The sequence below is a fragment of the Helicoverpa zea genome, chromosome 31, assembly GCF_022581195.2.
Source record: "Helicoverpa zea isolate HzStark_Cry1AcR chromosome 31, ilHelZeax1.1, whole genome shotgun sequence".
Lineage (NCBI taxonomy): Eukaryota > Metazoa > Arthropoda > Insecta > Lepidoptera > Noctuidae > Helicoverpa > Helicoverpa zea.
In genome coordinates this window covers 10050932-10062451 of record NC_061482.1, presented here as the reverse complement: position 1 = coordinate 10062451, position 11520 = coordinate 10050932, and the positions used below count along the sequence as shown (strand labels likewise).

The 11520-nt window shown below is 39.0% G+C and overlaps 2 protein-coding genes across 3 annotated transcripts in view; both read right to left on the bottom strand.

The window, feature by feature from the left end:
- Nucleotides 1-719: 719 nt before the first annotated feature.
- Nucleotides 720-3034, bottom strand: LOC124645163. The gene is made up of 4 exons (XM_047184926.1): nt 2582-3034; nt 2379-2510; nt 2142-2297; nt 720-2054 (listed from the first exon to the last, which is right to left on the bottom strand). Exons 1-4 carry the CDS (start codon nt 3032-3034, stop codon nt 1728-1730), a joined length of 1068 nt encoding a protein of 355 aa, XP_047040882.1. The 3' UTR covers nt 720-1727.
- A 241-nt stretch (nt 3035-3275) lies between these two features.
- Nucleotides 3276-11520, bottom strand: part of LOC124645052 (discoidin domain-containing receptor tyrosine kinase B-like) — a 43964-nt gene continuing 35719 nt past the window's right edge. Inside the window, exons 7-14 of one of the 2 annotated variants that reach the window (XM_047184787.1) lie at nt 11303-11510; nt 10560-11012; nt 9866-10035; nt 9305-9427; nt 8665-8783; nt 7468-7719; nt 6934-7180; nt 3276-6743 (exon numbers count right to left, since the gene is read on the bottom strand). In XM_047184787.1, coding sequence (XP_047040743.1) covers nt 6555-6743; nt 6934-7180; nt 7468-7719; nt 8665-8783; nt 9305-9427; nt 9866-10035; nt 10560-11012; nt 11303-11510 — 1761 coding nt within the window. In that variant the 3' untranslated portion in view covers nt 3276-6554. The remainder of the gene's footprint in view (nt 6744-6933; nt 7181-7467; nt 7720-8664; nt 8784-9304; nt 9428-9865; nt 10036-10559; nt 11013-11302; nt 11511-11520) is intronic. The other variant, XM_047184788.1, reaches the window with a different exon arrangement.

Sequence of the window (11520 nt, the reverse complement as noted above, 5' to 3'; positions counted from 1 at the left end):
GGGGTAGATAAATCCATCATAAGGCGTGGTTATATGGAGCATATTACAAGATAATTTATTCATAGGCTTTAGTATTATAATATACTAGATTGACGTTTATTTCTTGAGAAATACTGAAAAAGTCATTTCATCGATAAAATATCGACTTTGCATTATCGTTTGTAGAACTAGTAATCTGTCACTTACTTCAGGAAAAATAAATTTAGGTAGGCGTCAAATTGGGGGAGCCCATATTGTAAGTAGCATTTAGATAGGGAAACGGTAAGAGATTTGGTGAAAACGGGCATAAGTGTCTCTTATAACCTTTATTATTGGAGGAGCCCATATTCTAAGTGACACTTGGAAAAACGTTAGTGAAAACTGGCGTAAGTGTTTCAAAATGCACCTCAAATTGGTGGGTGGAACCAGCTGTCATTCGAACAGCCATTATGAATAGTCGGAAGCCAGAAATTCTCACCTTTTAGTGTCTGAAATAACTGGGTTGTGGATATGGTCAGATAGATAGTCGCTCCATGGACACAGGTGCACAGATGCATCCGGTTAGACTGGAAGCCACCAACTTAGTTGGAAAAATGCTTGGATGATGAATGATTTTCGAAAAGGAGTGGAATCCAAATAATGAAAATCGGTCGAGCTCTGAAACTTATATATAGTTAAAGCTTTTTGTAGAATGAAACATCGATGTTTGTAAAGACATAATTTAATATTATCAAGCTGCACTTAATGACATTGTACAAAAATTGTTAGTTCTTGGTAGAATCAGACCGAAACTGGTTTTTAGGCCGAAACCGAAACTCACGTGGCCATGTATAAAATACTGGAATTTTTGGCGTTTCGTCATGCGTCTGCCTACCCTTTTTGAAACTAGTATAGGGAGGATAGATCCAGGGGGTCTGAACCCCTCCCCCCACATTCATATACATCTTGTCCAACTGACAAAAATATGTACATGCACTTCAACTTACATAAACATTGCATAAATGCATATTGCATAAATATTATTTACATTATGTATTGCATATATGCATAAATATTGGAATACATAAAATACATTACAATTAACTTGTTATTTGAAGGCAAATACTTAGAGTAACCGAAGCAGTCCTGGATTAACCCATTACTAATCAATTCTAAAACGGCTCGCTCTCGAACGTCTTACAATTTTAAAACGGCGTTTTTTTTTTTTCAAACCGCGTTGTTGTCTTGGGTTATAAAATATGGCAAACTCTTCAGAACTCTTGATTTTGACTTTCGAAGAACGACTGAAGAACTTCCTCCTATTATTCCGGAAAGTCCGTTAAAATCAGTGGAACTCAGTGCATCCTTTTAGACTGTACCTAAGCCGACCCGAACTTGGTTTCAAAAAGGCTAGTCGAATTTAATCATTTATTATAATAGTGTTCCTTTTTTCAAATTAAGATCTCGTAGCTAACTGTTTATCAGTTATCAATAATCAAGTCACTAATTGGTATTTCATTAAATACCAAGTACCTATTCAGTTGTGTTGCTACAGAACTATCCGACTGCCGCACGACAATTCCCGAACATTGGCCGCTATGGTTCGCTAGAGCGTTGCCGCGAGAAACGCACGAAATCAGTTTCGGTTTCGGCAAAAGGCTCGGTCAACGCCGAAACCGAACCTACGGTCGGAGACTGGTTCTTGGCACTAGTCGAATATATTACTGGCGACGTGAGTGTCAAGAACTATGCTGGTGAACGAACAGACCTTATTCCGAAATATCCTCAGACACGTCTTCCCTTATCTTTACTTTGTTCTTGGTGGATCTTCGTTTTGCATAGGAACCGGAGTCGTTTCTCTCCTTTATAATGCCCTTACCCTCGGCCTTAGGTTTAGGTTTGACTCTGTACTTCTTGTTAGACCTCTGAGGTTCCTCGGGTGGGACCTTTTTACTTCTATATGAGACACGAGGATGAGGTTCCGTGACTGTCGTTAATTTTTCCTCTTCGGCTGGCGTTTCACGTTTCAACACGCTCTTGAATGTTTGACCACGAGTCGGTTCATGCAGGGAGAATGTGATTCTGTCGTGGTGTATCTGATGGTAAAGTAAAACATTAAGACGGATCGAACAATTACAACATGCTAGGCTAGGCTGCGTACATCTAGAATTAAATAAGCTTACCCTGTATTCAATAGTTAAGAAACACTCTTCTTCGTCTTCACAAACAAGTGAATTAACATCGGCTGGTTTAGCAGCATTGACGGGCCTCCGTCCCACACGTACGAAACGCCACAGGGAACGAATGCGAGGACCACACGACCGTACTATTTCAGCTACCTGCCAATCGTGTATATTCTTATTAGATTTCTACTTTAGTATATTTGGTTAGTAGGCTTACTTCAGTAAACGTGGACATACTTTCATTTGTTCAGCACCGTCGCAGACGCCTCCTGCGTGGGGTTCCAAGCCGTAGCTGTTGATGCAGGCGCGGTCATCAGGCAGCAGTGAATCTATCTGGAACGCGCATTTCGGCGGCGCGTCCGTCCGTTCCTGCGCGGAGAATTTTGTTTAAATCGTACAAAGGCTAAATAATTGTCTGTCGCTATTGAATATTGTCTTACCCAGCCAATATCGTCACAACGCTTTGGTTCATCATAACAAATGTAGTAATTGATTCCTTTTGAACCGTCCGTTCGTTTCTCAGTGGACCAAGTGTACCAATTCTCACCGAATTTGAACATACTGTTGACGTGGCTTTGGCGATAAATTAGCGGAAAAATCATTTCGTTTGGGTGTTGTTGTTTTTGCGGTGGCGGCTGTTGCTGTTGCTTCTCAGTGGTGGGCTTCTCCTCCTCGAACTCGACGACAGGCTTCTCTTCGGCGCGCTTGCGGGTCTTGATGAAGGGCAGCGCGGTGCCGTCGCCGTGCTTCTTGTGGTCCCAGGCCTCGGTGTTGGCCTCGTCGTCCTCGAGGCGCGAGTCCTCCTGCGCCGAGTGCATCACCACCTTGACTTTGACCGCGAGCGCGGCCTGTAGCAGACACACACTAAACACCAGAATACTTTTCCGTCCCATCTTGAAGTGAGCCTTCACTTGGATTCCGGATTCATCAGTGCTCGGCTAGAATTGTTTTCTCCTACATAAAGGAAGTTGTTACTTGCACTTGGCCGATAAGGTGAGTGTTTGTAAATATTTGCGCGGAACGGCCATTCAGAGAGCAAAAGAAGGAAAAGATCTTTGTGTTTAGCACAATGATGAGGGTTGCGTTTGTAACATGTGCGATACTGATTACTGAGCGGAATTAAACACAAAGGCATTAGATTATTGCTTTTATTTGGGTACAAAGATGTAGAGTATAAAATAAAAATACTGCATTTGGTATCAACCTTTTTCATAAAACTTTGATTATGAAAATTAAGCATTTCGACAAATACATGTTATACATCTATAAAATAAAATTAAAGCATAAGTTGTATTTCTAGACTAATTTTTATCATTATTTCTTTATCTATATAGAAATTGTATAATCGTATAGTACAAATAAAAAAGCGAGTGAAGTTTGGACCATTGTTAGGAATTTAAGTTTTCCATAGTGCTCGATATATTACATCAGCCATTAGAATTCGTATTTACAAGATACATTATAATTTCGTTCTAACTTGATATTTCGTTCATAGCATTAGGGTAAGAATAGCATCACTAAGGCAGAGAGGGTGTTTTATTGTACATTATTATTATTAGTGCCTAACATTACTAACTAACGATACATTAGCATGAGGGAATGAGACTTCGTTACAAAACTACTCTTTCTCTCATCTATACTATCAGCTAGACAATAGTAATTAACGAACAAATTAAGGCCAGATCGAAAGTAAACGTATCCTTACAGCGTAATAGTTGTCCTACTTAGAAATTAATTAGACCTCTATGTGTTCGATTAGCCTAGTTAACATTGGTTCTGTGTACGTCACAGTCGCAGTCGCGGAGGTCACTCACACAACTGTGCAAACAACTAACAAGGCGAATATCTTCCAATGTTCTCCATAAACACTTGCAAACATCACCTTAAAATTATCTTCACTTAAATAATCTTTCCACCTTACTATAAAACGTGGTTTTAAAAAAGTACCACCTTTAAACCACCGTCCCGAACAAAAGGAGTAAAGCTAAAGCTATTACTAAAGCGGGTACCTCTTAAAACCACGTTTTATAATAATAAAATATCTCCTTAGGTAGGTAAGTATTCTATGCGTGTATGTATAAAACTCAATAAGAAGTTTTCATGTCAATCATCTCGATAATCTAACACTATTATGCCAAGTACAACAGCCTAAAAAGACAAATATGGTTTAATAAAGAAACCTGACCAAGATTGCACATAAAATACAAAATAAAATAAGTATCTGGCAACAAATCGTTGTGTCGTTTGTATTATATAGGTACAAAATCATCTGAATAACAGTCTAGGCTAGGACGTACAGTTACAAATAAATTAAATATTCTAAGTACATTCGTTAATTGCTTTCCGTAAGTAAAATTAAATACATATATGAATAAAATCTGTAACTTTTTTTTTAATAATATTTATAGTTTTCTAAATAATGACAACATTGAGTGTCCTCTGCGCTGCGATCAGTAGTGATTCAAACTTGACTAAGTTGCAAACTAAATATCGGTCTCTTACATCTAATAAGTGCTTATTTAATTAGGCTCAAAACATTAAGCCGATTGGGTCCACGAGAGGTGAACGTAAGAGCTAGTGATAACACTATAAAGCTTACGTTCCGATACACGCATGAGACAACAAGTCTATAAAAATACAAGACTTCTACAAATAAAATACATAGTCATTTTTCACCTATGATAATGTTGTATAACAATATGATTTACAAGAAGTAATTCTAATAAATAAAATAAAGATATAAAAAGTAAAATGAGAATAAATAGAGTGTATAATATAAAACGAATCTCATAGTTTCGGTGGAGTCGTCGCATGTATCTAAACGCAACGTGTATTGTCAGAACAACTGCTCGTCTAACTTCAACACAGCAAACTACGGAAAATAGACAATTCTCAACAGCTATAAATTTAATTATTTCTAATAGAATTTATTTTTTCGATTCTGATGCAACTATAACTAACAACTTACTATTATTATAATTATCCCTAGATTATTGATAATAATGAAATGTGTTGTAAGAAAATAAATGACTATTAAATTTGGTAACTCTACCTTTCAGGGTTCCACTATTTACGTAACATGTGTTTATTTATGCGGGAGAATGTCACTTCTGACTAATATTGCTCCTGAGAGTATTACAAGCAAACAGTGCTATATAAATAAAACAATATGTAAACATGAATACCGCATAGTTTGGAGTAAGAGGCGGAATCACACAAATTGTACAAGAGGAAGTGAAGGAAGATCGGTCGTCTATTAAACGTAGCTCACTCGTAAAGTTAAGCAGTACAGATAAAATCTATAATCTATTGACCGGTGTGAGTATCACCGGTAAGTCCATGAGCTGTCACGATGAACTGATTATGCTAAAGTGACGGCGTAGCTGTGTGCTTCTGGGTGGCGCGGCCCATCTACAGTAACAAACGGGAGCATTCGTCAAAGCCGTGCATGAAGCCGATCGGACGTGTGAAGCCTAACAAGAATTCTATTAAGTACAAAAACCAAACGCACCAGCCAGAAGCACTCGGAACCATCGCGATCACAAATGGCGGACTATCGGGGCAAAAGCTAAGTTCCACGAACGGTACAGAGATCTCTTTGTTTCAGTATTGTCGAAAGTTATTTCTCATTCCTACTTCAAAGTCTAATAGATAATATTAAAAGATATATGAAGGCCCTTTACTGACGGAGAAACTTAAGTTGGAGCAACAAACTTTTAGAGAAATTCGATAGTTGATATTTATGTGGCTATTAAAATATAACCAACAATTGCGGCGACTTTAAAATTGTCCACCGACAGAACTTATTGCGATATGTGTAACAGCTAGTTACCAGTTGCTCCATCTGCAAAACGCCTTAAACAGTATTACACTTATTAAATTTCTTGTTTCAAGTTTGCAATCTTCATACACATTTACTGAAAAAAGTGTAATTGGTATTGTCCACGATATGCATTCACGTAATTTAATTTAAATGTCACGATTTTTGAAAAAGTGGTATAGAAGCTAAGATTTTTAATACGTGTATTACTATCTTTTGCCCAGTTCCTATAGCAAAGATTCGTAGTACTTACGAATGAATGGTAGATTTTTGTTATAAGCATCTGCTGCCCGCCCATGTCAGACTTTTTGTGAAACAGAATCGGACCGGTATTGTGTCGGACGTTGTTTAGGATTTTCTGACCGACTTGACGCGTCCGCTGCGTTAGATATCAGGGTATTCTATTTATCTCCCACAACATATAATAGGCGGGCGGCCTTATTGAGCAAACGTCAAAAACCTGCCACTAGGAACCGGGAGAGTTACCTACAGTAAAGGAAAGTGATCTCTGTTTAAAACCGTGTTTCGAGTTCATTGCAGTTGCCCCGACCTCGTCGCTAGTACGTCGTGCTGTAGCACGGAGTTCGCCTGCATCACGTGGCAATATAGCTCGCCTTGCGTTGAAGAAACATGTGGATCTCCGCGAAGGGAGGGCGCTCCAGGTCATCGCGTCGCCAGCACTCGCGCATCAAATCGTAAATATCGCGAGGACAGTTCGCCGAACGTTCTATACACTCGAATATGCCGTCGTCAGCTTGCAGGTGCGATAAGTTTTCTAGTACCTGTGGAATAATATTGTTAATTAGTCAAATATTTACTTCACATTGATATGAAAGTTTGTATGTGGGGACTGTGAAACTGAACGGAATTTGATGAAACTACTGATGAAAATTTTATCCATGTGAGTGAAAAGTCAGGCGATAAACTATTAAAAAAAAAAATACCACCCAAACTTCATAAATTGCAACATACCTCATTATCAGTCAGATGTTCATAGGGCCTGCGTCTACAGAGCGTGAAGATCTCATGCAGAGTGACCCCGAAGGCCCAGACATCGCTCTTGGTGGTATACTTGGCCCTCAGGACTGACTCCCAGGCGGCCCATCGCAATGGCAAAGGTATTCGACCATCAACTTTGTAGTAGTCGCAAGCATACGCTTCATTGTCAGTGCCGAAGTCGCTGATTTTCACTTGGTAATTCTTCCCTATTAGGCAATTTCTGAAAAGTGGAGAGTTTTTTTTATTAAAATTAGTTTTTCAGGTTCGCTTTATGTTGTTTTAGTGACATTCAGAAGCCAGATTGCCACAGTAAATAGGTTGAGGTCAGATGGGCAGTCGCTCCTTATAAAACACTGGTATTCAGCTGCATTCGGTAAGACTGGAAGCCGAACCCAACATACAACATAGCTGAGAGAAGGCTACGTTTTCTAGTTATGAAAAATTGTAATTGTTGGTAGGAAACATTTAAAATACGTCACTATTTATAAACCGAAACTCAAAACAAACCTGGCAGCTAAATCCCTATGCACGAAATTCAGCGATTCCAAATACTGCATTCCAGCTGCGATCTGCGTGGCTAGATGTAGAAGCATGTGCGGTGCGGGCGGTACTGTGGTCCTTAGGAAGGCACATAGATCGCCCAGTTCTAGGTACTCGAGCACTACGGCGAGTGGAGGCGACCGACACGCGCCGAGCACGCGAGCCAAGTGAGGGGAAGACAACGCCGCCAGGATCCGCACGTCGCGCTCGAACTCCTCCCTGAATAGACAGTTACAGTTATTCTTTTTTCAAATTATGTTCTTCTGAATAGATAGTTGGGAGATATATGGAGTTGGAATAGATAAACTAGTGTAGCTGGATATCGCGCTCGTTTTAGCACGACGCAATCCCAGGATTCCATGCGTGGCAGTCGCGGCGTTACATCACAACTTAATACCGATGAATTGATCATTGCGATTTATTTTTAACACATGTTCACAAACTTGATATAAGAATAGAAAAGAAAGATAAAAAGACTTTCAATATGATTATAACAGCGTTTTCACACCAGTAGATTTTCTCGTGATTATATATATGCTCGGTTTTTCCACGTACGATAAAAATACGTCGCGGAGTTTCAGGTGACATCGATAGTAACGGTAGTTGTCAATTGCTTGTTGCAAAACTGCCCATATGTACCGATCGGTTATTTTCACTTGTGTACAAACGCTCCCAATCATAATAAATTACTCACTAAAGGCCGTTCCCAATATTCTATCTATCTGCTCTTTCGCTTACTTTGACTTTGATATGGAAACGGCCCTAAACAGTACAGGACAGACCACGGATGTAGGAAAGATGAGCGGAGATACCATAAAGCAGGTAGGTCAGGCGCCTTCTTGTAGGTCAGGTAACTTAGGTAGGCGTGATCAGTTACTAGACGACCAACCAACAAGGGGAACCAACGAGGGGTTCGCGTTCCTTGTCGAGACGATACTGTCAAAGATTGGTCTTGAATGATAGAAGATTTTATCGTAGAAAGCGTATGAGGGCAGAGCTAGTAACGTTCCTCTTCCCCTGCATTTTGGTTTTAAGAGATATTGCGTTATGACATCTCCGCTATTCATGTTATTCTCCATGGGACAGACAGACACAAGGCGAGCCGTTCACAAAGGTAAGGGTGGGGAGACATGTAAATAAACATGTATAATCTAAACCTCATACATGATATACCTCTCCTTAACAGTGGCGTCGTGACAGAGGAACTTGACGGCCACTAGCCGTTTCTCTGACGTTATCGTGCCGTTGTACTCGGGAACGCCGTCCGCTTCAGCTACGTACACCTAAAACAAAGAAATGTAGTTAGGTGAATTATGGAGTCAGGCTTTACTTTGCGAGAATCTATGACGTTAAATGCTAGGAAAGCTTTCCTTGCATATGCATGATTTTGTTTTCTCATGTAATTAATACTAAATATCCATCCTAAAATTTACATGTATGTGAAAATACTTATTATGCATATAGAGTTTACAATTAACAAACCTGTTTAACAGAGTTGAACTCTGTTTACAAAATGAGTTTTTTCACATAATAAATAGTATAGAAAATCCCCATCGCTGCCCACCGGGAGTGTACCCAAGAGGCTGGCAGCATTGCCACGTTGGATGGCAATGCTTAATTTTTGACCAAAATAAAAACCAGCCTTTGGGTCACTTGAAGTGTCAGCAAGTCCATTTTTTAGTTGTATATATGTATAAATAAGGCTTTTTTTTTACGTCATGTAAATATCTAGATTTAATATTATACAGTATAGAAAATAGATTTTGGTATAAAAAATATTGCAAGTTTTGGTGTTCAAACTTACTGTGCCAAATGCACCTTCAGCCAACTTGGAGATCATTCTCAGTCTATGCCTGGGGAACTCTATCACGTTGGTCGTCTCGAGGCGTCTCTTTAGATCTATGAACACTTCTTGCTGGCTTGGTGACTGAAATAAAACAATTTTTATTATTTAGTATGTTACTTACTTGTAGTGGAAATAATGAGTTGAAGTCAGCTTGTAAGGCGTTAACAGTTCCGGAATCCCAGATCCAAAACATTTCTCAGATTTAATAACCTTACCGTGCCTTAATATTTAGCTATATTTTGAGGCAAAGGGGTCAACGCCATTACCTGATGTCTCCACCCACTTTAATTTGTAACTGGAGTACATAATAAAGAATATCTATCTAATTCATGTTTATTATATTCATGTCTACTAATCTGACTGGTTATAAATCGCAAAAGACGTATAACTATTTTTTTATGCTGCTAGAACGTTTTTTAGGAATTTGATGGTATGTATAACTGAAAAAACTCGATTTTAAACTACCTTTAGATCTTGGTTTACCATTTGTGTAGGTACTAAAATAATAGAGGAACTTACTCTAGTGCTATGCTTGGACCGAATGGACCCTGCTCCGGACCTCCTCGTGTCCAAGTCCAGTTTATCTTCGACGAGATCAGTCGCTCGCTCAGACAACGAGTCCAAACGACGTTTAGTTAGTAGCGGCGCTGAACTAAGCTCGGGCACAGCGTAGTCATAGTTTGAGCTGTCTGTTGGACAAATAGTTATTTCATTAGTTGTTACATATTCGGGTAGTAAGGATTTCGCATTTAGAAGTACATAGATGAATTTAAAAAAGAATAGGTTCCATTTTTTGTATATATTCCATTTGAGTAGGCACTTAATTTGGTAAACATGTTGGTACGATTAGATAGGAGTAGATACTAAACAAATACACTAATTATTAAAATTATTCCATGGTTTATGTAATTGTTATTATTGTATTTACATAGATTTTTGTTAAAACTCATTTTTAAATACAAAGTTACATCAATATTATTTACGTTCGAATAGGTGGCTACGCAAATGGAGTATAGACTATGATTTTTTTTCCGAACATTACATTTCTGCTCCAAGCCATTTAAGGCAGAAAAAATATAATTTAAAAGATTTACAAAAGAATATTGCGATCTCAGGATCGAATAGATCGATAGAATAACTATTGTGAATACATGCCAATATTGTATAGAGGTGGGATAATGATAACATCGCTCAGAAGATTACGTGTTCTTACCTGACAGTGCTGTGTTAGAATCCTTAACAAAGTCTTTCATTTCCAACAGTACAGTGCTATAGCTAAAATACGGAGCACACTTGAGCGCCTGATATGGCTCCTGGTACTCATCTGACTTAACATCTAAACCGCAGTCTATGATCATTTTGTTTTCCGGCAGCATGGAGGTTCCACACCCACTGTAGTTGTCCATGGTCCGTTTTTGGGAAACCGTAGACTTAGCTAGTGGTGAGGCGAAGCATTTCCGGTGCCTGTGTCTATGGACTATGAGGAAAATGGCCACTGCGAGTAGTATGACTAGGGCAGTAAGTACTCCGACTACTATGGCCACGTATAATGGATCTTCTTGATGGGCAGTTGATATGGGCACCTCTTTTGTAAGGGTCGTCGTCTTCTTGTCTTTGCCTGTAGCTGGCTTCTGACTCTCGGGGGTATAGTTTCCTTGTGCTACGTCTGAAAAATTCAAAAACTGGGTGTTAATTTTTGGTTATAAAATGGTTAATTTATTAACTTAGAACTTAAAAGCTGGTTATCAATTCGACTAATGTTAACTGAACACAAATGTCTGGACTTTAAATGAAACTAAGACCGTTGAGTTTTAAGACAGTTTTTCCCAGGATTGTCTAGATAAAATATAAAAGCCTGTTTCAGTTTTAAATAAGTTGACGTACAAAAAGTATTACTGTAGAATTTAAGACCTTCGAACACGAATAAAAAATCGAAAATCAGTAGTTATAACTAACCTGAGTCAAAAACGACTTCGCTAATAAGAATCCACCTCGCGGAGAACCTCAGTTCGATTCGCACCCACTTGCCAATCCGATGGTGTAGCTTGATGCTCACATTGCGCGAGTTCTCGAAGATATTGTCCTCTACATACGTGTAGCGAATCGGCTCGTCTTGGAAGTGACGGCCGCCGATCGAAAACGATATTATGGCCTCGGAGAACACCTGAGAATGT

Coding starts and splice junctions, on each gene's coding strand:
- LOC124645163 (XM_047184926.1), bottom strand. CDS start 3,034: ATGGGACGGAAAAGTATTCTGGTGTTTAGTGTGTGTCTGCTACAGGCC. Junction 2,511..2,581: donor GTTGTGACGATATTGGCTGG/GTAAGACAATAT, acceptor TTCTCCGCGCAG/GAACGGACGGACGCGCCGCC. Junction 2,055..2,141: donor TCTTAACTATTGAATACAGG/GTAAGCTTATTT, acceptor CTTTACCATCAG/ATACACCACGACAGAATCAC.